General features: G+C 37.5%; 2 protein-coding genes across 2 annotated transcripts; both read right to left on the bottom strand.

Moving 5' to 3' along the window:
• Positions 1 to 16,323: 16,323 nt before the first annotated feature.
• LOC147760063 (uncharacterized) lies at positions 16,324 to 20,334 on the bottom strand. Its single transcript, XM_086996319.1, has 2 exons — positions 20,211 to 20,334; positions 16,324 to 19,970 (listed from the first exon to the last, which is right to left on the bottom strand). Exons 1-2 carry the CDS (start codon positions 20,332 to 20,334, stop codon positions 16,324 to 16,326), a joined length of 3,771 nt encoding a protein of 1,256 aa, XP_086852445.1.
• A 2,044-nt stretch (positions 20,335 to 22,378) lies between these two features.
• Positions 22,379 to 24,949, bottom strand: LOC147760062 (uncharacterized). Its single transcript, XM_086996318.1, has 4 exons — positions 24,748 to 24,949; positions 23,624 to 23,701; positions 23,319 to 23,459; positions 22,379 to 23,140 (listed from the first exon to the last, which is right to left on the bottom strand). The coding sequence occupies exons 1-4, from the start codon at positions 24,947 to 24,949 to the stop codon at positions 23,007 to 23,009; spliced, it is 555 nt and encodes a 184-aa protein (XP_086852444.1). The 3' UTR covers positions 22,379 to 23,006.
• Positions 24,950 to 26,733: the final 1,784 nt, after the last annotated feature.

The following is a 26,733-nucleotide window of genomic DNA, read 5'->3' as shown; positions in this document are numbered from 1 at the left end:
AGCATGCAGGCTACTTCCCTCTGGTAACGTGTATGCCGTTTTTTTCTTTCTTTCTTTTTTCAATATCCCAGTCTTACTACTTAAGACTGAGTACAATTAACCCTCATTCTCATTCTGTATTTCTCATTACACCTATGAAACTACAGAGCATCCCGCAACTGAATTCAGATCTTCGCCAATTCAAAATATAAATGGTAATGAAACATAAGAGAATAAAAGATCGAGAGCCAGTTTAATTTGTAATCATGTCTTTTCTTCCTTTGAAACAGTCTTATCAAATTTTGTAAAACTGTTTTGCAATATCTTGTCCAGAAAACTGATACCGCTGAAAGCAAGACCTGCGTTGTTAGAGGTGATAAATTATTAAAACAAACGGAGGTACCTTCTTATAGTGTCACTATGACCTAAGATAACTCTCTTTAGCGAGAAATCATATTCATGGAAATAATTACCCCCCAGAAGCGAAAACACAATAATTATTCTTAATAAAACGTAACAAGAAATACATTGTTGCCCAGAAATGTTGATACACTTTTCCATGTGTGAATATCGCATTAAATATACCGAATACCCCATGTATTGGTCTTAAGCCATTACATATATAAATGCTGCACTAATCGTTGCATTATCTTGTCACCTGCGCTACCTTATGTGATCATGAGCGGTAAAAATCGAGAGTCAAATTTTGGAAACTAGCATGATATATTTATGCATATATAATATATAATATATAATATATAATGATATATTCCGATAAGGATTATCATGCGGGTTCTATTGTAGGGTGGGGAGGGCCTAGGGTAGTGAGAGCTTAAAATCTAGTTCTTTTTTTACATAAACGTGTAGCACATCAACGAAAAAAGAACAACGGAATGGTTCCATTTACTCAGAATCCAACCGGAAATGCCACAAGTAGAAAAACGAAAGCTGAAATTCCCTAACCGTTACTACATGGATTGGCGTGACAGGAATGGTAGTCCTAGGAATGGAAGTACAGTGTCCCGTATGAGTAGTACAGGTTAGGGTTTGTTGGAGTACTGGCGCTAATTTTTGGGACCTATGTCACCTGGGAACAGTAATGGGGAACGGACTACATATAAGCATTCCCGTCACATCGCTGTCCCAGGTGAGATGGACCTGCACAGGGAAACGTTTCACTGAACAGTGTCCCAATTTGTCCTTTCCTTTTCCAGACAACCAAAGAATAAAGCGCAACAAACAATGTCATAATGTTAAAAGACAATGACAAAATTTTAAGGGTGTGTCAATCTTTTAGGGCCACAATGTCAGGTGTATCAAGGTGACCCTTAACAAGATATCAGATATTGCAAATTTACTGCATTATTGCTGCAAACTGCAATTCTTTCTTGCAAATTTGCAGCAGACCTACACTTAAAGAAGAAACAATATAAATAAACCGATAAGGCTAAATAACTGTGGATTAGAGAAGTATTTTTGCCATCCCTAAGAAACAGAATGCAATGTTCTAAACCCTCATCATGCCAGCTTATTTTTCTACACATTCCTTCCAGGTGGCCTCCCTTATTTACCAAATACTATTATTTATTTATTTATTTATTTATTTATTTATTTATTTATTTATTTTTGTCACACAACAGAAGCTTTTGGTAAACGGCCTCGCCCGGTATGAATAGGGTTTAGGCTACGTTATTTCCAATAAACTGTTGACAATGTCATTATTGCAACTACTCATCCCCCCTAAAAGCTGTATTTTTTGATAAATAAACAAGTGGAAAATCATTATAAGAAAGGTCAATTTTACCCGAATGTTAACCTTGCTCTTGTAAACAAACAACAAATGCAACATGTACCGTGTTAAAACATTGACTGACCAGATGTGTTTGCTTTATGATATTGCTTGTTATATTTTATCACCATTCTTTGTTTCTGTATTTACATTCACACGTATTCTTCATAAGAAATACCTGATTTAATTGCAAGAATGAATATAAAGATAAAATAGATTGACTAGCGATAAATACGTCAATACAATGGAGTATTTTTATCCGCTTAGATAATCTACAAATAAACATTGTCACGATTCAATATATGCTATTACATCAAAACTGTATCCGGCCCATTGCTAATTGGGGGTGATGACGACACAACAGTATATTCAGCTTTGATATCGTTTTCAAACACAATTTCTGAACAGCTATCGATCAACACCATTTAATGCCTATATAAACACCGCAATCTGATGTCAGCGAATATGCGTCCGGGGATTATTTCTAATTTTATCAATAAGAGGTCAAATTAAACTTTTGTTTAAACAGAACGTCTTAATTAGAGGCATATATCTCGTAAACAAAATGGTTAACAGATTACGAGGTATAAACCCGTTTCCGGTCTAATGATTTATTTCACAGAAATAAAAATAACGATTTTCGCCAATCTAAATGCTAATTACGAGAAGTTAGTTAGAAAACAAGACGAAAAACCAAAGCGGATTAAAATGTCGTTATTTCGAGGACGGGTTTAGATTTAGTACTCATTGCTGATGAGGCAGTTGTGTTGAGGTTTCTGGCATTACTTGGCTTCTGACCCCCCCTCCACCCACCACACTCACACCCTACATCCACCCCCCTCAAACCCCCTCAAACCCCCTCTCCACCCTTTCCTCAACCCCCACTCCCACTCCCCTCAAACCCCCTCAAACCCCCTCTCCACCCTTTCCCCAACCCCCACTCCCACTCCCCTCAAACCCCCTCAAACCCCCTCTCCACCCTTTCCCCAACCCCCACTCCCACTCCCCTCAAACCCCCTCAAACCCCCTCTCCACCCTTTCCTCAACCCCCACTCCCACTCCCCTCAAACACCTCTTAACCTTTCACCTCCCCACTACCCCTTAAAAGAATAACGAACGAAACGCGATATAATCAAGCTATGTTTTCAATCCTTGTGTCCTGTATAATATAGCAAATCTCTTTATCTACTGTTTAACAGTAATTTTCCCTGTGCCCCCCCCCCCCTCTTTAAGCAAAACCCTGAATCGGACAGTGCTATATCAGCGAGAATGACTGTGGTCTGGCTTTCCCCCAGCTTTATATAGTAAATATGTCTTAAAGAAATCCTCGATTTTCTGGATTTTTAATTTTTCTTAAAGGGATAATAACTCTTCGTATGAGATCTATATTTCACAATAAAAACATTGTGAATAACTCATAGAAATATATTATATTCTGTTTTATCACAAAAACGGCAGTTATAGCTATTATTCTGATATCTGAGCTTGTCTTTAGACCACGTGATCTCCACTGATGGCTATACTCTGTTAAAATCTCTTAAGAGATTTTAACAAAAAACCAAACTTTTTAGAAAAAAATAGGGACTAACTTTGAATGTCAAAATGGATTCATTAACCATTGGTAAGTATGGGAAAATTGTTGTTTACTCCAGGAAAATTCATTTTTTGACCGAAACGAAGAGTTATTATCCCTTTAAAGTTTAATATCAACCTTCAACCAGGGTCACAGATTGCTTTTTTCAATAGATTTTACACACACACACACATACATGTCTAAACCATGACACGATTCTCTGCTGAAAAAAAAATGCCCATAATTTATCTGAAACCCTGATCCACCAATATCTCATAACGGATTTATCTACAATATTTTATTTCTTCACTACTAGAGCATTGTCCGAGAAATACCTGTAAATGCCTGAAAATGTGTGAACACGTTTAATGGCCTTGAAATTGGTCAGCTTTTTTGAAGTTAAGGGTTTAAATGTGCTTCCAGTTTTATTAGGTAGGATGGTCTCTCTCTGGACACATTTCAATGGGGGACATTTCTTTTAGGGTATGACTTTAAAGGAATCGTTGACGTAAAAAAAAATTCGTTCACCATGAATTAATTTAAATCAATTGATTTAAATCATATTTTCGTTTCTTTTACTGACCCTTTATATTTGCATACACATTGAACTGTAAGTTTTCTGAATATAAATGCATTTTAGACGCTTTATAATAATAATAATAATCATCATCATCATAATAATAATAATCATAATTATAATCATAATAATAACACTAATATTTGCACATTCTCTGGCAGATGAGAAGTGGATGCTATCTCCATATCCCCACTTATCCAATCACGCAGTTAACGGCGAATATGGTCCCATCAGAAAATACAAATTGGCGCCAATTCTGACCTAATGTCCACGCAACTATTCTCGCACCCTATGTAACTTTCTTCCGTCTATTTACCAAGGTGATAAGTGCTTTTCTCCTGGCAACACTTGTGTAAATTCCTGCAATATGAAGCCTTCCTTGAACAGCCGTTTTGCTAACCACAACCTGCAATTAGGCGACCACTGCGAAGCTAATTCGCTGCACTGTTTAAATCTTCAGCTGATTACGGGGTTGCTCAAAATAATTGTCATACCCTCGAAGATCTTGGTTTTAAACAACCTTATAGGTTTTTTTTAAGCTGCATGGAGACTGATAGTTTGGCTCTTTATTCCTTCTGGCCAGTAATAATTAATAATTTGATATTAACTAGGTCAAACATAAGCACATGCGAACGTAAGGCAGCTCCAAAGTTAAGGCTATGGGTGGTATGCAAATAGATGGCGCTATCTTGGCTATATACTATGTTTCTTGCCTTGATATCAAGTGGATTGTTGGGGTAAACTAGATATGACCTCCACCAAACCATACCTACAACCATGCCAAGACCGACTGCCACTGGCCTTAGTGACCAGGTAGCTGCCTTTAAAGAAATGGGCTTCACATTGCCACCGACACTGCCAGAGGAACAGCCCTCTCCATGCTTCAATACTTTTGCCCCCCCCCCCCCCCCCTTCCCGTACATTGTTCCCTTGATATTGCACCAATGTCAGCGGGGAAAATTAATCTAGATTTTATATTTATCAACTTTCTTTCAAATGTTGACGGGGTTAAATGCAGTGGTAATCTAACATGAACGTAAACATCCACGTTTCAATGCATGTGTGGTCTTTTAATTGGACGGCTCACATAGCATTTCCACGTTAATGAGAAACTCGTTATTCCAATTAAAAAATCTCTGGCAATTATACGTCAAAGTTCTGGTCAAGATTTCACAGACGCATCTATATAGTTTAAAGTGACGTGATTAAACATTGTGTATCTGCAACGACACAGCTGTAAAAAAATAATAATTAAGTTGACATTTGTAACAAAAACCCAATGATTTTATCAGGTGTGATAACCATTGTCCTTTCAGACTGCATTATTGTAATAAAAAAGGAAAACTAAATGTGGGTGCATTGTCCACGACATATCCCTGCTGCCTTGTACCCCCCCACCCCCATTTTTGGATTATTCCACCTAGGACCCATGTCAAACTCGTAGATGTCCCCTCCCAGGACCAGGACATTGTCTCTATAAGGCACCTCGCTAGATGCACTGTCGGGCCATACCCACGGAATGGTTGCTAGCATCTGATATTTAATAAGTCACATGTGTGTGCCACAGCACAGTGCAGGGGCGTAACCAGGCATACATGTACGCACGGATGCACTGTGCGTACAATTTTTTGAGCCAACCATGATATTATTCTCCATAAATTCAGTGTATTTTTCACGGAATATAATCGTACCTGGGAATTTTCAAAATCTGTGCGTACAATTTTAAATGGTCTGGTTACGCCCCTGCAGTGGTGTATACTGGGTTATTAACTCAGTGAAAACATTCCCCCAGTGCTGTATACGTTTATAGACTGACACGAAAACTCGCCACATTGAATAATTCATACGTTTGTATATGAAACCACGGTTAAGAGGTAAAGTTGTGCGGTTAACCCTAATTTTCTGCACTGAAATTCTACCACATGCGGTTGTCTTAATTCATATTAAGCAAATGTTAAAACAGACTGAATATGCCGACAGGAAGTACGAAGAAGAATCTCATTTTCACATCATAAAGCAGATATGTCCTCAAACCAGTGTTGTCCCCTAAAATACAGCTGCCTATTGTCACCAGGGCTGCAAATGACAGAAAAATATTACTTAGCTTAGCGGGACAAATCTAATCAAATGTAATAAACGAAGACAATCTGTTGTTATTTGGAGGCACGTGGATGATACTCTGTTTTGGCTCGTTTGGCTCGTTAAACTGTTTCTGTCTGAAGAGAGTAAATTTAAAGTTCAGTGGCGGGAGGGGGTGCAAGGGGGTGCAGGGGGTGTCCACTGTACCCTCTGGGTACGCCACTGCAGTTTGAACTTTACCAGTCACCGACAGTTCATGGCCATGTGCAGGGGTGGGTTGGAGCCTGCTTCTAGGTCTTCCAGATGACGGTCAGATTTCCAAATTTATATTGATGGGTATCTAAATTTTTCTATCTGAAGACGGTCAAAAATGGAGGATGGATCAACAAAGATAATCTGGAAAACTGTCAGAAAACATCTCTGGATCCACTCCACCCCTGCTGTATATAGCAGTTTGTTTTCGTTCTCTGAGTCACCAACAGTATATTGATTAAAATGACAAGGGCTCACTCGCTAATGGTCAGCTCACGCTAATTTGTATCTCTTGCTACAGTCACAACAGGGGTACACGCAGAGAGGAAACTGCTGAAATCAAGGGTTGAATGATAATTACGAAAAACGATTTAATGATGTGTCACTCGGCGGACATCTCGGATACCTGATCATTCCTTCTTAATTCGAATACACTTAGAATTATAGAATAAGTGATAAATGTGAAAGAGCCACTGATATCTTTTATTTACTTTTTTTATCCGTTCATTTAGTCGTTAGCAAATTGAACCTTAATTCTTAAACAGTCCATTTATTAAAACGAAACGTTCAGTATATTTTATCTCGATCACTTAATGTAACTTGATGATTGAAAGCTGATTGTCGACCAAAGTTACGCAATGCCAGACACTAATATTACAGATAAGTAATCTGCAACATATTAAAACAAGTTTTGCACACGTTACGTGCAGTGCAGTGTGATATGGGCAAGTAGAGGAAGTAGTTAGTAGCTTGACTTACATGTTCATGTACATTTCCATGTAATTGCATGCCATCAGTATATATACTGTACTCAGGTAACCAAGGTGACCATTTTCAATTAGGTTTGAAGCGTGATAGCTAACTAATACAACAGAAATGTTGTGCTTTAAATTTCATATTTCTAAGGCCATGTTTCTCTTAAGCTCAAATTTTAGCTCGAAATGATTGTAAACTTATACGCAAAGAACTCTTCGTGGAACCAAAGCAAACCAGTAGTGGTCCAATGAAATGAGATGTCGCACTTGTTTCATAACAGGAAATCCATGGCTTATTATCCAGAACAGTTAATTCTCTGTGTATTTAAGTCTAGCTACAGACATTTATCTTAACTGAAGTAATAACTGGTCTAAAACTTTCGACCAGTTTTCGGGATGCAGCTTTAATATGAAACAAGCCATCGTTTTTAGTTTATTTTTTTTAAATCCCAAGGACGGCCTTTTTCTTAACTGTATAGGTTAACCATTATAATCTCGTATTACTGCAATCTTCTCGTTATTTAGAAATATGTGTATTCTGTTTGTTGGTAAGAGCAACGGTAAAATGATCTAGTACCGCAATAAATAAACAAATAGATGAAAAATGAATTAGGGGATTAAGAAATAAATGAGTGAACAAAAAACATTAAATTCAGTCTAATCAGAAACATGACGATAATAATACGTGAAAGTGCGTAGAATCAGCTTGTCTGTGTAATGGAAGTTAATTATAATGTGCGAACCCGCACGGTTTACTGGTGTTGCCAAAGGGAACGCACCTTAGTATTCCAACCTTCTCAACCAGGGGCCAAAAACACAAGCTTGTGCCGAAAACCTGTCTTAACCTTTGGGTTATAGGTTCAGTTCGCTTATAATAATAATAATAATGATAATAATAATAAGGGTTTTTTGTGATTTTTGCACTATATAACATATGTATTTATATATACACATAAATGTATATATAAAATGTAAAGATACAGTATTAAAAATAGGATTAGGTTGAAAATACACCTTTGAAATAAATATTGAAGGCAAATGAAAATGTTCAGAATTAAATATATTGTTCGTCATTCATTTAAGAGCTAAAATTGTGAAGTCAGTTAATGGTCCGTGTATATTCTCGCTATCTCACAGACCGGTGGTCGTTCATTTCAGTGAGGCCGATGGAGCTATTTTGCAGAAGGAAGGGACTGGGAACTGGCAACATTTTAGACGGGTGGCTATTTTGTTTTGATAAAATTTCAACATTACTTTCTCTGAGTAGGAAGAAACCTCTCTCTCTCTCTCTCTTTTTTTTCGTTTTTTTATGTTGTTGTTAAGACCCACTTTATTTTGTGAAACCGTTCCGGGACATTGATTGTCAAGACAAGGCTGGATGGCTGGATCCCTTACTCGCATGACAACAGATGTTATAAAAACACTTAATTACATATGCAATGAATATCAATGCTCATTCTATACATCCAGGCCAGCAGACCCAGATCAACCAATCCAGAGGTCTGTTTCACACCAGAAAAGATTTGGCAAACATTTTGGAACAGATTCGTCGCACGTGTCTAAGCTAAGACTGATAAACTTAGTCGCATATGTGAAGTGGACTCGATGATAATGGCATAGACTGTTTACAAGCAATCACTCCGCAATAAATGTATATGAAATACATCGATACAGCTTTGTCACTACTGTCAGAATCGATTTTTGTCAATTCAGATATAATCAGCTTTTGTTCCGAAAGTCCTATTACAGACCAACAGAAATGTTAAACAGCATTAAGGATTCTTTTGTGAAACTTCACCACAGTCGGTGTGAGAATATGTTTATAAAAAATCAAATTACCCGTGAGCGTGATTTTATTGTTCTGAAAATAATATCAGCTTTTGTCAGGACTAATCTCACTGTCTTTTTCTTTTTTACATCTTGTTGTTAACTGTATTTCCTCTCGATTTGTGAGGTTGATTATTGATTTGTCTGTTTTATAGAGACAATGACGACAACTTGTATTGTCTGGAATACTGTCATTTAACCTGTAACACGTGAAGTTGATCAACAGATATTGGCGTGAGTTTGATATCAAAGTCTAATTCACATGGACAGGAAACCCACTGTACACGTGTAGAGATGGGCACGTTCACAACATAAGAAAAACATATCATAATGTTACAAACCCCTGGAGAAGGTATAGGGGCGGAAAGCTTGAATAGAATATAACATCTTTTAGTAGATTTTCATAAATGCAGCAGTACGACCGTATGGCCGCATGTAGTCATAAATGATTTAATGAAAAAATAAAAAAACGAAAGTAAAAAATAGAGTAGTTCCAGTCACTACTTAATGATGGTAGTAATTTACATCACCACACCAATGTACAGCGCCTATTATATATATATATATATATATATATATATATATATATATATATATATATATATATATAAGTGATTATTAAATACATTATGTGTAGCCATGTACATGTATATGCATGTGTTCAGATTAAATCTCATGTCGACACGCCTTGGCAGTACGGTTTCTTTAATTCTTTTCACAATTTTTGACAAACCATAACTAACCATAGTCATTTTTTTATTCACATTTTATATCGTTCATACATGTCAACAGCAAAAAAACAAAAACCATGGTGGTTTCAAAGTCAGAGGTCACACCACGTTGCAGATTGCTTCATGGGAACACTCCCATCAACCAGGTCTCCTCATTCAACTATCTCGGGGCACTTGTGACATCCAACGCCTGTTGCAAGATAGAAATCCAAAGAAAAATCGGCCAAGCCAAAAATGCATTCACCCATCTCGGCCCAATCTTCAAGGATCGTGGACTGTCCTTAAAGATAAAGATCCGCCTCCTTAAAACCTATGTCTGGTCTATTCTTCTGTTTGGCTGTGAATCTTGGACTTTGACAGCAGAAACTCAACGTATCATTGAAGCAGCTGAAATGTGGTTCTACAGGCGAATGCACCGAATCTCCTACATTGAGCATGTTACAAATGAAGAGGTCCTTAAACAGATTGATCAAAAAAGACAGCTTCTCAACACTGTCAGAGAAAGACAATTGAAGTTCATGGGACATTGCATCGGAAAAGAGGGATTAGAAGATCTTAGCCTGAGCGGAAGAATACCTGGCAAAAGTGCCCGAGGCAGACATCGAAAATCCTTTCTTGACAATTTTGAATTACCGACAAGACACCTTTTGTCATGGGCAAGAAATAGAACCCTTTGGCAGATTATCATCGTTCGTCAAACACCGAATCGGTGATGGCACATGAAGAAGAAGAAGATATAGTTCATATTTTACTGCATATAAACTTAGGGACGAAAGCTTAAAATATCAACATTTTAAGGCTCATATAATATGTATTAGGTCTCTTGTTTTTCTCAATCTCCAAGATGTAAGATCGATTGAATTAATTGATACCTCATGGTGTAACCATAGATAAAAAAGTCACGAAATTGTCGCACTGTTGTAAAATTATAAAAAGAAAGCAATGCTGGCTTTTTTGCATTATTTTCAGACTCAATAGTTTCGATTACAAATGTGAAGGTGTTCAAATCCATTAGTAGAAATACGTACTGCCTCCAACGCGTTTTTCTCATTTACAACAGTATACTATAATAACATACATAGCACACTATAATAATATTTTGATTCGGAATATATTTACGATTTTATTGCTATATATCCAAGGCAAGGTTAACGTATTTTAACGTTCTTATTTCTAAATCAAAATGGAATAATTAAGCTCATGAATTTCTTCGTCACTGAAATGATCCTTTTGTGTTTATTTATGTCATCATTCCATTATGACTGCAGCTGAGAACTCCTCATTTGCCCAATTATACCATCCACGTATTTTTGGCCAGTGACGCAACGGAGCGTTAAGGCCCAGTCACAAATCAGTTGCGATGCGTCGGGGATGGGTAAAACCCGGGAAATTTTAACAAAATCTTGAGACAGAACTCACGATTTTGCAACCGTCGGAGGCGCTCTCCGGACGCCTGCGGGTTGTCGCAGATTTTTTAGACATCGCCACACCCGTCGCGGTCCCCAACTTTGAACTTAAAATTATAAGATTGCTCGCAAGATTTTTCACCCATTTTGGGCATCCCAGACACAATCTCCCATGACCTACGATGCCCTCCGATTAATCGGAGGCGTCCTCCGAATATATACCCATATATAACCACATATACCCAGGGGGAAAAAATTACGAGAAAAGACGCTCGCAGATATCGTCTCCGATCGCCTCCGATGCAATCGGAGGCTAATCCCACGATTTTCGACAAAACCGGGTCAAAATCCTTGAAAAAATCTCAGACAATGTGATTGCTCCACTTTTATTAGGATTATTGCTAGGATTGTTCAAGGATTCTTTATTTTCTACGACGACCCCCGGCCAAAACTAACCCCTGACAGATCGCCGACATTGTGACTGGGCCTTTACTTGGGCGTAGTTGCAACGATCAGTTTTTGTCTTGGTGCAACGGGCGTAAGCAGGGAGAGTAAACCTGGCGCACGGACACCAGGCGTTGCGGTTTACGACAGTCGTAGCCGAGTAAATTCACGCCCTGTTGGTGCAACCGGGCCCTGGTGGAGAGCCCAACTTCCCTGCCTGATCCCGGTGAGCACAACTCAACCACAGCTACTGTGCAGACGTGTACGGTACCGACTACGAATATATTCAGAATTGAGACACAATACACAATGATCTACAATCTCATTCCGTAAGAAGAACCAATGAATACTTTAGTTGCATCAAAATTTGAAGAAACCCTTGTTTTTGGCACTGCTCCCATGATGACCATTTAAGGAAAACCATGTCACTTACTGGAACTTACAGGAAAGAAGCATGGGACTAAAATACGGCTTCATTAGGCAATGCAGTCTGTTTGGTAAATTTTTCTGGCAGTTAAACAGGTTTTTTTTGTGAAAATTGAATAAATTTAATTAATCATATATTGGCATTTTCAAGGTGTGACTTAGAACCTCCATGGGCTTGAAGACCCATGCTAGTCACATTTTCTGAAAATCCATGATACGTATATTTTATTATTAAAAATTGATAGACTTTATGCTGTTAAACATTATGTAATATTGCATTAAAATAGAAGAAAACACAATTTTGGGTGCTGCTGCCATGATGACCATTATGGGAAAACCATGTTATTTATGATTGTCAAATTTTCAAAAAAGAAACACAGGACTAAAATGCAGCCTGAGTTGGAAAAGCAGTCTAATTGGCTTCTTTTTCCAGAAGTTATACATTTTAGTGAAATTTTCATTTTTAGCGTGTTGGCATATTCATTTTGGGACTCAGAGCTCGCATGGATATGAAGCCGAATGGTAATCAAATTTTATACATGTCCATGCTATTTATAGTCAATAATAAAAAGTTGGTGATAATTATTCTGTAATTTATTATGTTATGTTACATCCAAATTGACAAAAACATTACTGCAAACATTATGAAAAGAAAACTGTGTAACTTATTATTATTCTTAACTTACAAGTATGATTTTTAGGATTGGCATGCAGTTCAAATTAGAAAGCCAGCTCATTTATTATTGAATTTATGGAATTTTGTGTGAAATTTTCATTTTTCTCATTCCGACATTTTCAAAGTGTGAACTTGAACACCCATTGGCCTGAAGCCCTATGCTTAGTAGACATTTTACTTACATTGGTATTACCTGTTGAGCAGAATTGAAATTTTATGTTGAATTTGCAGTTAGCATAATATATTTTTGCATCAAAATTCACAGTAGCCTAGTTTTTGCATTGTTATTTTCTGTTTTTTTTGTCTGTACATTTGACAGCTATGCTGCCTTGTCTCTTAGTTTGCTATATTTTGGCATCAAATTTTAATGAGAGAGAGAGGTAGGATGTTTAAGCATTATTCAATGAAATTAGTGAAACATTTCCCTTCCACCGTGTTTCAGACTGCCCGTTATTTCTGCACTGGCTGTATTGATGATGAGGGCGCATTCAGACACTATGCCCTCAGAGTTCCTCTCTACACTCACTTCACCTCCCCCATTAGGAGATATGCTGATGTCATTGTGCACAGATTGCTTGGAGCCTGTCTGGGTAAGTGTTCTATGTCATACCACACAGACTGCTGGGTGTCTTTCTGGGTAAGTGTTCTATGTCATACCACACAGACTGCTGGATGCCTGTATGGGGAAGTTTTCTATTCTCATACCACACACACTGCTGGATGTCTTTCTGGGTAAGTGTTCTATGTCATACCACACACACTGCTGGATGTCTTTCTGGGTAAGTGTTCTATGTCATACCACACAGACTGCTGGATGCCTGTATGGGTAAGTGTTCTATGTCATACCACACAGACTGCTGGATATCTGTTTGGGTAAGTGTTCTATGTCATACCACACAGACTGCTGGGTGTCTTTCTGGGTAAGTGTTCTATGTCACACCACACAGACTGCTGGATGCCTGTATGGGTAAGTTTTCTATTCTCATACCACACACACTGCTGGGTGTCTTTCTGGGTAAGTGTTCTATGTCATACCACACAGACTGCTGGATGCCTGTATGGGTTAGTGTTCTATGTCATACCACACAGACTGCTGGATGTCTGTTTGGGTAAGTGTTCTATGTCATACCACACAGACTGCTGGGTGTCTTTCTGGGTAAGTGTTCTATGTCATACCACACAGACTGCTGGGCCCGGTTTCATCAAGGGTGGATAGCGCTATCCCATGGATAAATATGGCTGCTATCATCTGGATAGAGCTATCCAGAGGATAGCGTGTTTCATCAACAGTGGATAGCGTTATCCAGGGGATAAATCAGCTTATCCAGAGGATAAAGTTGTCCGCTCAAAATAGGTGGGATAAATCTGCTATCATGCTGTTAAATCAAGCAAGATGGCGAATCTGCTTGGTTTAGCAGTAAATCCTATGAGATTTCACAGACGTAGAATGATTAGAGAGAGAACTTTCAGAAGAGGTGTTTTTGTTTTTGACGCTATGACTGATACGGAGTCCATTGAGAGGTTGCGCTTCAGCAAGGCCTCTATTGACTATATAACAGATTTGATAAAAGATGACATCGCGCCTGCTACCAACAGAACGCATGCAATCTCCGCGAGAGACCAAGTAATGATTGCTCTGCGGTTTTACGCAACTGGTTCCATGCTGCTGGTTACCGGCGACACTCACGGAGTGAGCAAAGCTTCGGTTAGCCGCATAGTGGCTCGTGTGTCCGAAGCACTGTGTAGAAGAAAGGACGACTTCATTAAATTCCCCACTACACCTAATGCCAAAGGAGAAGTAAGAAGAGGGTTTTTTGAGATGAGCAGAATGCCCGGGGTAATTGGCTGCATTGATGGCACGCACGTAAAAATCCAGGCCCCAACTGAACATGAAGCTGACTTTGTCAACAGGAAAGGCTTCCACAGCATAAACATCCAAGCTGTGTGTGATCACAAAGGTAATTAACTTTTATTTTTACTAAAAACATACCTTTGAAATCGACGAAAAATATCTACATTTCTAGGATCATGATCTGCCAGTCAGCCATGTTGTTAAAAAGTATGTCACGACCTTGCCCTTCCACTGCAAATTGTAAACATTGCATGAGGCACAACTAATGCAATGTGGACTGTTTTGATATTGACAGTCTTTTTCTTACCATACAAAATCAAATATACTGTACGACTTATTATTCTCATTATTTTCATGACTATGAAAAAAAAAATTATATTGTTTAAGTTTAAGAAAAATCACATTGACACTTTCCATAAAGGTTAACAGTGAAAAAAAATTTTTTTTTTTAATTTAAATTTAAAAAGCCTACAGTGGGTAATCATATATTTATATATTTATTCGATTTATACATTTAATCAAAATGTCTGGATGTAGAATTATCATATTACAACAAATATCTTTAACATTTCATCTATGTATTAATAATTAAATGTTTTAATTGAGATTTATCATACACCTCCATGTATAAGAACATGTGTTTATTTGTTTATTTTCAGGGAAATTCACCAACATCAATGCCATGTGGCCAGGTGGCACACACGATAGTCACATCTTCAGGACTTCTGTGCTAGGAACATATCTAGAGGGTAACAGAGGAGCTGCGCAAGGATTCCTGTTGGGAGATAGTGGTTATGCATGCAAGCCTTTCCTGTTGACACCTTATTTAAACCCCATGAATAATCAACAACAGAGATATAACAGTGCCCATAAAAGAACTCGTAACTTGATCGAGAGAGTTTTTGGACAATGGAAGAGACGGTAATAACTTTTTTCCCCTTTGTGCATTATTAATTTTACATTTTTTTTTTTTTATTATTGTGTGTGTGTGTAAATATAAATACTCATGGATAAAAAAAAAAAAAAACTTTATCACTTGATAAATGAGGGATTAAAAAAACCTATATATATAATTTTTTTTTAAATTCTTTTTTATTATGTTATAGATTCCACTGTCTACACTCCGAAATAAAGATGTCTCCTGAAAGAGTGGCTAAGATCATTGTTGCCTGTGGAGTTCTTCATAACATTGCCATCATCAGAGGAGACCCACTCCCCCCTGATGATGGTCAGCAGCGTCCCCCAAGGGACATGGGCATTGTTTACCAGGGTCAAAATGATGGGCGGGCATTTAGAGACCATATTGCCCAAACATATTTTTAGACTGTCAACTGTTACTCCTTTGGGCATGTTACGAATAAGCAAACTTCTTTAGTCTTTTTCACATCTATTTTATTTGCTTGTCATTGAAATTGTCACGTAGAAACTGAAATGAACAAAATACATCAAATTAAGAAATTATCCTTAAATTATGTTACAATTACAACTTATAAAGTTCTTATTAACTGTTTAAATTACTAAATGATTCATAAAGTCTTACCTCATTGCGGGAATTAGTGTCTTTTAATGATCAGAACATAACTATGATAAGCGCGTGCTCTAGTCAAAAAAGTAAAACGCTATCTCCACCGATGTGCATAACAGCTAAGACGGGCCAAACCGTAACATGGCTCCCCTAAATTGTGAAAGCAATTTACACAATATACACTGTTTACCTTATCATTATGTATAAAAAATATTTGCTCGGAAATTATTAAGAATTACCGTACCTTAAACACCTTTAAGGAACATCAAAACTTACTGTTAATTACCGTATTAAAACATAAAATACTTTGCAATCCCATAAACACAAATAGTTCAACATGTAACTGTCTTTAGAAAACAAAAGTGTTCATTAAATCTACACAAACTGTAGCATAGAATCCTAACAAACTAACACTATTGTCACAGTTAACAGTTATTTTGGCTCCTCGACGGGGTCTTCTCCGGTCAATAAAAGAATTAACTTGTGCACTGGTCTCTCATATGTAGAGTCCCTAACTTTCAACTTGACCTTACGCACATATCCATCTGCACTTTGAAAGGTTTCTGTTATGCGACCAAGTGGCCACTGATTTCTTGGTGCACTGTCATCTATCATGAGAACAATATCTCCAACTTGTACATCTCTATGTTGTTTGATCCACTTTTTTCTCTCTTGTAATGTAGGAAGAAATTCCTTTCTCCACCTGCTCCAAAATTCATTGGCTAGATATTGAACATGTCGCCATCTTCGATGAAGATATGTGTCTTTCCTTATGAAATTCCCAGGTGGTGGCATCACGACCTTAGTTTTCAGGGTCAGCAGCTGATTTGGAGACAAAGGCATTGGAGAATCTGGTGACTGTGTATCAATGTAAGTCAGAGGTCTACTGTTAACTATGGCTTCTGCCTCAGTTAACAATGTGGACAAGGAATCATCATCTAAACGGTCACTGTGAGCTGTGAGAAGTCCTGATAAAGCATTTCTGGCTGATCTGATCATCCTTTCCCACACCCCTCCCATATGTGAAGCATGAGGAACATTCATTTCAAACTGAATCCAGTCACAATGGTCTTTCAGAAGTTCTCTCCTGATCTTGTCCTGATCCATACCCATAAAGGCAGTTTCTTGCTCTCCCTTAACTCCAATGAAATTGGTTCCACGGTCTGCTCTGAGTAGACGTACTGGTCCACGCCTGCATACAAAGCGTCTGTAGCAGTTAATGAAAGAATCTGTGCTGAGTGAATATGCAACTTCTATATGAATAGCACGTGATGCTAAACATGTAAACATTGCACCGTATCTCTTAATCTGCTTTCTTCCCTCCTTCACATAGAATGGTCCAAAGAAATCTACTGCACTGTAGGTGAATGGAGGTGCTGGTTCCAGTCTGTCAGCTGGAAGATCTGACATTTTCTGACTCTGTGGGTTTGCTCGAAGCTTACGACAGGTCACACATTTCCATATATATGATCCAATCTTGGCACGGCCAGAAATTATCCAATAACCACTAGCTCGGACTTCATTAAGAGTAATGCCACTTCCTGAATGTCCGCATCGGGTATGATAGTGGTCAATTATGAGATTTGTAACGTGATGATGCTTAGGCAGAATCACTGGGTGTGTTAGCTCTCTGGGTAGATTTGCCCTCTTTATACGACCACCTACTCTGAGTAGTCCATCTTCACATAAAAATGGGTCTAGGCGGTATAGTGAACTGGTTTTCTTGATTTGTTTGTTGCGATATCTTGCCTGTTTTCTCTCTGTGTGTTCACTGTTATCTTCTCTGTTAATTGCTTTCAGTATTGCAATTTCCTTCTCAAATGTAGCAGTCTGTGTTGACTTGAGAATGATCTTTTCTGCCACTTGTATTTCTTGAACATTCAACGGTTCATTGCTGGTCTCAACTGTGTTATGCTGTGTAGATTTCCTGTCCTTAGCTTGTTTCAGCTTCTGTATGAATCGTAAACACCACGTAACAACTCGTGTTGCTCTGTTCCAGGAAGAAAACCTTTTCAATACATCAGACAAGTGATCGTGGTTGGTTTCTACTTTAGTAGCAAATACATTGACTTCAGAATTGCGTACTTCTGGGTCATCTGGTGCTAGTCTGAATTGGGTATCAGTGGTAGATAGTGGTTCATCAATGCGCAGAAAGTCTGACCCACTCCACCACTGTTCATTCTGTAGTAGCTCTGTCACACCTGTTCCCCTGGAGGCTATATCAGCTGGGTTGTCACTGGACTTAACATGCCTCCATTGCGATGGCTGACTGACTTCTCTAATTTGTTGTATTCTATTAGCTACAAAGACATGAAATCTCTTAGCATCATTATTGACATACCCTAGAACAACCTTGCTGTCAGTCCAATACACATGGGTGATGTCCTCATACTCTAACTCCTTGGCAAGAAAGGTCCCCACCTTTATAGACATCACTGCTGCTGACAACTCTAGGCGTGGGACTGTCACTGGTTTAGAGGGAGCTACCTTGGACTTGCCCATAACTAATGTGGTTGCTATTCTTCCTGTGTTGCTTTTAAGCCTCAAGTAACTGCACTGACCTAGGCCTTCTACACTGGCATCTGAGAAGTGATGAAGTTCTGCAGTAGTCACTTCACCAAAATCATTTGGCTTATAGCACCGTGGTATATTCAACTTGGTTAAGTTCAGCAAATCTGAGCGCCATCTTTCCCATCTGTATCTAATACTCTCTGGCACTTGATCATCCCACTCTGCACCGTCTCTGCATAGCTCTTGGAGAATTTTCTTACCGGCAAGGATGAATGGTGAGACAAGGCCTAAAGGGTCAAATATGGAACTTACAGTGGAGAGAATTCCCCTTCTTGTTAATGGCTTATCATTGATCTGGACCTTAAACTGAAAACTGTCCGCTTCTACACACCACTGTACTCCTAAAGCTGGGCATATTGGCAATGTGTCTCTGTTAAGGTCAATGTTTCTCATTTCTTTAGCTCTCTCTGACATTGGGATTGTATTCATCACTTCACGGTTGTTTGATACTAGCTTGTGAAGTCTTAGGTTACCTTTGTTCAGCAGCTCTCTTGTTTCTCTAACAAGACGTATAGCTTCTTCACTTGACTCAATGCTCTTGAGTCCATCGTCTACATAAAAGTCATTCTTAAGAAAGGCAATGACGTCTGGTGAATACTCATCTTGGTAGTCCTCTGCTAGTTTCCTCAGTCCATACAATGCGCATGCTGGTGAACTTATCGCTCCAAATATATGAGACGTCATTCTGTATGTGATGGGATTACTACTGAGGTCACCGTCTTTCCACCATAGGAACTGTAAAAACTTTCTATCCTCTTCTTTCACTTTAAACCTGTGAAACATGTTCTCCATGTCACCCATGATTGCTACTGGCTGCTCTCTAAACCTCAATAAAACACCTATGAGCGAGTTATTCTGATCAGGTCCTTTCAACAGGCAGTCGTTTAGCGCAACATTTTCATGTTTTGCACTGGCATCAAACACCACTCGTAATTTCTCACGTTTCTTGGGGTGATATACACCATGATGTGGTAAGTACCAACCTCCATCTTCATGAGGTGATTCTTCTGCATAGCATTTATCTATGAGGTCCTGCATAAAACTGTTATAGTGCTCATAATACTTCGGGTTGTGGATTAGCCTTTTCCTTAGCTGCTCTAGCCTGATCTCAGCTGCTGGTTTGTTGTTTGGCAATGCTGGATGTCCATCTTTAAATGGTAGTGGCATCTCATAAAAACCCTCGTTGAAATGTATGCCTTCCTCCATAATCTTCATGAACTTCTGGTCTTGAAGGCTTAACTTCTCATCTTTCTGTTGGTCGAAACCTTGGTCAAAGAGACTGCAAACCTCAGCGGGGCTGATCTCTGTCACTTGTGTTCTAAAGGCAAAGGCATGTGTTCCAAAGCTCTTGTTCTCATCTATGGGTCTTGATTTGTCCACTGGCCCTACTATACCCCAACCTAGGTTACATCTGTATGCATATGGCTCCTCTCCTCTACCATGTATGTACTCCAGACCTCTAATGGCTTTCATACAGTTTACTCCCAACAGCAGTCCTACCTCTACGTCTGGGCGATAAGGAGTAATCTTATCAGCAATTGAGTGCAAGTGTGGCCATTTCTTAGCAGTTTCTGGTCTGGGTATCTATGATCGCTTAACTGGAATGGAGTCTCTGGAGTATGTATCTGGGAGCTCAATCAATGTCTCTTGGTTCAGACCTCTCACAACAAGTCCTCTAACTTTCCTGCTCGGGACGGTTTTTTCTCCAAGTATGGTTGAAAGTCTGATGTCTACATGCTTCCCTTTACATTCGAGTTCACTGAGGGTCGAGGACTTTACAAAGCAGGCATCTGACTGCTCGTCTAGTACTGCATATACCACTGAATAAATGTCTGGATTATCCTCGTGGTGCACTACAACTGGCACTATCATGGAATGCACATTCTCAGAACTGTGGGTGGTATGGCATACAGCTGCTCCCACTACTTTACTAGTGTAATTGTCATCGTGTAGAATTGTTGGATGATAAGAGTTACATTTTTGGCATTTCATTTTATTTCTGCATTCATGTTTTCTGTGACCATATGCAAGGCACCCAAAACATAAACCATTATTCTTTATAATGCTGATTCTTTCATCCATTGTCTTTTCTTGCATTTCTGGGCATTGGTGAAGTTTATGTTGTTCCTTGCATAATATACACTTGTGAACGTGTCTTTCGTTGCTGGATGCAGAGGTACTAGACAGTACTGTTTGTGCTGGAACTCTTCTCCTTGGTGCTGGTATAGGTCTCTCTGGTGGCGGTGAAACCTTTCCAAAAATGGGGTCAGCCAATTTTCGTGCTTCTTTCTGCACAAAATCGACGAAAACCTGAAAGGTTACCTTCTGTCCCCTTTCCTTCCTTTCATATACTATGCTTCTCCATTTATCATGCAATCTGGACGGCAGCTTCATCATTAGCCTCTTAAGGTTATCAGGATACTCGAGGACTGGAATGGCATCTATTTCTTTTACTGCATATTCACATTCCCTTAAAAATATGCCGTATTTGTCTAATGCGACATAATCATCATGCTTTATCACTGGCCACTGTAAGGCACGGTTTATATACGATGTCGCAATCTGTTCTTGGTCCCCATACCTTCTCTCAAATTCCTTCCATGTGGCCTTGAAACCAATGGATGCATCTAAGTGAGCGAATCCTAGCGTAATTTCATGAGGCTCACCTCTGGTGTATTGCAGTAGATAGTTCAGTTTTTCATCGTCAGAGTCGCATGTTTCTATGATTCTACTTTTGAACTGTCTCTTAAACAGCACATATTTGATCGGGTCACCTTCAAATACTTGAATCTGAATTCTTGGTTTACTGAGTTCCTTTGCTATCGTAGTTTGCTCACACAAAGTGAGTGGGGCACAAGATGTTAGTGCATTTTTGGGCGTAGATGTCTTTTTTATATTTGACTTTGTGAAATTAAAATGCTTTTCCAACTCACACATGGTTTGGTCTATATCCGACTCTACCCTTTTCAGTTCTGCTTGCAGCAGTAACATTTCCGCTTGTGTTGCCATCTTTTCTAAATACTATGCTGATCGTCTTTCACTAAATCGTCGCTCAGTTTCTATTATCTTTCACTAAATCGTCGCTGAGTTTCTACTGTTACGAATAAGCAAACTTCTTTAGTCTTTTTCACATCTATTTTATTTGCTTGTCATTGAAATTGTCACGTAGAAACTGAAATGAACAAAATACATCAAATTAAGAAATTATCCTTAAATTATGTTACAATTACAACTTATAAAGTTCTTATTAACTGTTTAAATTACTAAATGATTCATAAAGTCTTACCTCATTGCGGGAATTAGTGTCTTTTAATGATCAGAACATAACTATGATAAGCGCGTGCTCTAGTCAAAAAAGTAAAACGCTATCTCCACCGATGTGCATAACAGCTAAGACGGGCCAAACCGTAACAGGGCAATATGGTCTCTAAATTGCCCAAACATAGTTCTATACTGTCAACTGTTACTCCTTTGGCATTAGGTGTATTTAGAAAAAGTTACTGTATTATTCTTAAATTCCTTTCTTCCTTTTGACACATGAAACACTGTACAACTAACTGTGTACTTGAAGAGCAATCATCATTTACTCTCTAGCAGAGATTGCATGGTTCTGTAGGGTCAGCATAGTGTTGTCATCTTGTTCAAATCTGTTATAAAGTCGGTGGAGTCATAGCAGAAGATCAATTTCTCAATGGACTCAGTATCAGTCATCAGTTTTAAACAAAGCTTTTCTAATTGTTCTCTCTTATCATTCTGCCTCTGTGAAATATCATAGGATTTGTTTTAAATATTTCTGTATAATAAATAGAAGATCCACTTGTTTAAGTGATCAACTTATTTAAAAACAAAATTGTTTGTTATAATTTGCATTTTAAATATATTAACATAGTTTAAGAAATGAAAAAAAAAATGCAAGTAACAGTAATAAGATAATTTTATTAAAGTAAAGATACATATTACAGGAAATAATTGATTGAGGTGAATAGTGAATACACTGAATAATAATGATATTACAGTCAATTTAAGAAATTTTGCATTTACAATTTATCATCACAGTCATGCAAAAACACATCACATTATTTTTGTAGTAATTTCAGAACAAGGTCATGAAACTTTAAAAAGGAAACACTAATGAAACTGCTTGGTCAGCAAATGTAAAAAACAATCTAATATTCTATAACAAGTTGAAACAGCAATAAAATATATACATAGAAATTTTAATAAGTCATATATGTACAGTTTGTACTTAACATTAACTTTAATTTTGCACATCAGGTAGTGTTGATGTTAGAAAATTATATGTAACTAGCAAATGGCTTCAGCCCATGATTGTTCAAATTTACGCATTCAAAATTCCAGAATTAATTAACAATTTTTTTAAAAAACTAGAAATTTAACAAAGAAAACTATTCCAGTAATGCTGGTTTTCCAATTTATGCTGTATCTCAATCCTAATAGAATCCTTATTTCAAGTTGTTAATTAATAAGTAATAATCTGGGCACAATATTTTATTTCATTTCAATTGTCAATTTTGATTCTATATTTAATCCATGTCATTATCTAATTCTCTTTGTGCAATTTTGATTTTTAATTTCAACAATTTCTCCTTCAATTTTGCATTTCTGTCTTCTTGCTGCAGTATCTCCATTCTCTTCTCATGTTCCTCCACTTGCATATCTATGGACAGAAAATAAACAATTAAATATGAAAAATATAAATTGCCCATAATGTTAAAATCAATGCCTATGAAGTTTGCCAATTCAGGATAAATGTATCGTAATAAGCAACATGTCACGTTTTATACAAATAATATTAAACAAAATTATGCCAACATTACCATTACAAGTTGATATACCTAACAGACTTTTTCTTCTTCTCTTTTGGGGAACTCCACTTGTTACTGCAGCTGGTGCAAGAGGAGGAACAGGAGAAGGGAATGGAATGGTGTCTTCTTCTCTTGGGCTATCATTTGGTGTAAACGTTGGTACATGAAGTTCTAAATAAAATAATAATAAATCTATTTTCATTTATTATCATCCAATATTAAGCTCCAATAATTGTATCATGTACTAATGATTAACTGCATAATTTTAATTTAAATAATAATAATAATAATTATTATTATTATAACATGCAGTGCACATTATAAAAAATACTCACCTTGACTTCGATCTAACCAGCTTAGGTCAATTGTACCAAAGCCCTCATTAACACCTTCTGATAGGTTGTTCATTGTCACTGCAAGTAAGATAGTAGTAAGAGCATTGAAATTGTTTAAGAAAAGTAACAGTCATACACATATAATCAAATATTCATAACATTTAAATCATGATACAATAACATGATTATTGCTTGACAGATTTAATATACCTATTATTGTGCAATCAAAATTTATTAGTTTTTGTTAGGCTGTTTTATTGATTTGCAATGGGTTGTGATTGCCTTAGTTGCGCAGCATATAGATTGTGCTGCATTGTGCTGAACCGCCGAATGAAAACACGTGATCAAAATTTGAGTGAGCGTTCCCGTTTAGTATTTCTGATGCCGATCAAGACATGCAGACTTTACTAGGCTGCCTACGATAGATTCAACATTTGTGAATGTTATGTAGAAGGATTACAATTCGGAGAGGTGTGGAAAGTACATGATACGATTCATTACAAGGATTTTAAACTAGACCACGGATCTTTAATTTCTGCGAGGATGCGTTGTTTTCGGATATAATATATGATAATTCATTATTGTTTTTCATGAATGGAAACGATGACGTCTTCAACTGCAATAATCTTCTTACTGGATTGCTTGTTACTTCTAGTACTCGAGGTATGTAGAATGCAATGTGTAATTTACTTTCTGTGCGTAAACAATGTGGACTTCTTTGCACGCTCTACAAGGTCAAGGTTACTATCGAGACTAGTAAGCAGACGACATATGTCGTTTATCGACTATAAACTGTCCATCAAAAATCAAGCTAATATACATGCATTTTTCTATGTATTTTTCCTAAAATTAATCCAGCACACATTATAGCATGATCTTTTTTTAAGTTATCTGTAGGAAAAAGGGGAATTTTGATAGTAATTGCAAAAACTATTAGCTGGCATGTGAAAAAAAATTGTCAGCGATACCGACAATGTATTTATAGCTTTTATTTTATGGAGTTTAACACATAATAGCAAGAGATTTTACAATATGAAAAATTTTATGTATATTATTTAGTATACTTCACAATATTTCTGTTATTTAGTTAATATTTTTTGTTAGTAAAAGAAAATGAATCTTACCACTTGTCTCTATGCCTCCTGGCAAACCATCAAACGCTGGAGTGCCAGCATAAATATCTACAATCTTTGATGTAGATGGGCTGAGCTCCTGAGGGGGTGGACCCCCTCCAGTCTGTTGTCTTGTCTTTCTTAGGTCACTGTGAGTCCTTTTAACTGAAGAGACGAGATGTCTCCATTTCTCTCGGCACTCTGTTGCAGACATGCTGAAAACTCTGAGGGCAATGCAGGCCAATTGGCCTGCTTAGATCTGAATATTGCAGGCCCGGACAAGATATTGCCGGCCCAAATGTTTTTCGCATATATATTTACCCTATTTCGCGTAAAAACCGTGCACTTTTAACTTCTGCTTTATACACTTTAAAAGGACAGTTGAGTAGCAATTAGGTGATCAAAAATCAAATAACTGCATCTTTGAATAGATCTTTTATTGAAGAGACATTTTACTGCTCAGATAACATCTGGGTAATATATGACTTAAAGGTAAACTAAGGGCCAAAAAGGCATCAAAACTCACAGAAGACAAATTTTCCATAGGTAAACTGCAATTTTCCTAGACTAACCTTAAACCAGGCCTAACCTGAGCTAAATCATCCGTCTAAACTATCCAAGAGCACTTCTCAAAGTTTTGAGTTTCTTACAGCAGTTTTAAACTTAATGTCAAATTATCCCAACCTACACATGACTTTAACTTGCATTATATAGAGCTTAACAGTAAATTGTATTACTCTGAAGTATCGAATAAAAGTACTGATGGAATAAAAGTACTGGGTGGAAAAAAATCTCGAAATTTAATAAAAGTACTGGATGGAATAAAATAAATAAATAAAATAAAGAAGAAGAAGAGAAAGAAAATAAAAGTACTGGATGGAATAAAAAATATAAATAAAAATAAAGAAGAGGAAGAGAAAGAAAAAAACTTTATCATTGTAAAAAAAAACTTTCAGCAGGTAGAATTCACTCAGTATTATAATTTATTTATATTGAAAACAGGACATCATTTTTTCAAAAAAAAAAAAAAAAAAAAATTGCCATACGTTCTGAATAATGTATCAAAATGTCATTTTTGTCACCGCCTAATGTCATGATGAAAATATATCATACATTCGTGTGAACAGCATCCACGGATACGAGTTCAATTTCTTACACCCCATTCTCATAGATTAGATCGACCTACATTGGATCGACCTAACTCCCTGGGGGTTCACGCTAAATAGCTGTCAGCCGGGCGGACACGAAAGTTAATTACCCCTTAAAGCTTGTAGTAGGCGGGGACGGACACTTAAGGGGGATTATCTGACAGTAATCTAGTGAGACTCCCCGCGGTGATAGATCGATCTAAAAGTTGTGAGAACAGAGCCATAATCGTCAGCTGCAGGGTCCGAAGACGCACCAAAGCCGCCTCCGATAGCTATGCGCTGTTAGGAGACGTATTATTCAAAGGAAATTTATTCTCAGATATAAGGTTTGTTTTGCATACTGAGTACCTGTAAACTCCTAAGGGTTTTTCCTACATAGAAGTGTGATTTAACATCGTTTAAATCATAAATCCACATGAAATAATTGACGTTTGAAAACAGACAAAACTTCTTTGCTGCACTTCAAATGACCTCGTTTGGCTATAAATATGATCCTATCACCGTGCAACATGACATCATTCAATCGATATACATGAGTAGTTGTCACTGTTGAAGGGAAAGCACGTCTATTTATAGAAACTGAAATCAGACAACGCATGTATCATAGTGTTTAGAGAGCGACTTCCGCTTGACCTACTTTCCAGTGCTGTTTGTCGAACAGTAGGTAATGAGTTGAGATCTCGATTTTCTTCTCATTATACTTCAATTTAAGAAAATAAAAAGCGTGTCTTGTACTTGTATAATTTCCCACCGGTACGACAGGTAGTTAATAAACATAATGGGTGGAAGATTTTTGAAAAATTAATAACCGTACTAGGTGAGTCAGAAATTATTGCCGGCCCAATAGGGC

Source organism: Lingula anatina, chromosome 9 (assembly GCF_051362555.1).
Source record: "Lingula anatina isolate TDL-2025a chromosome 9, LinAna3.0, whole genome shotgun sequence".
Taxonomy (NCBI): domain Eukaryota; kingdom Metazoa; phylum Brachiopoda; class Lingulata; order Lingulida; family Lingulidae; genus Lingula; species Lingula anatina.
This window is presented reverse-complemented; position numbering and strand designations above follow the sequence as displayed.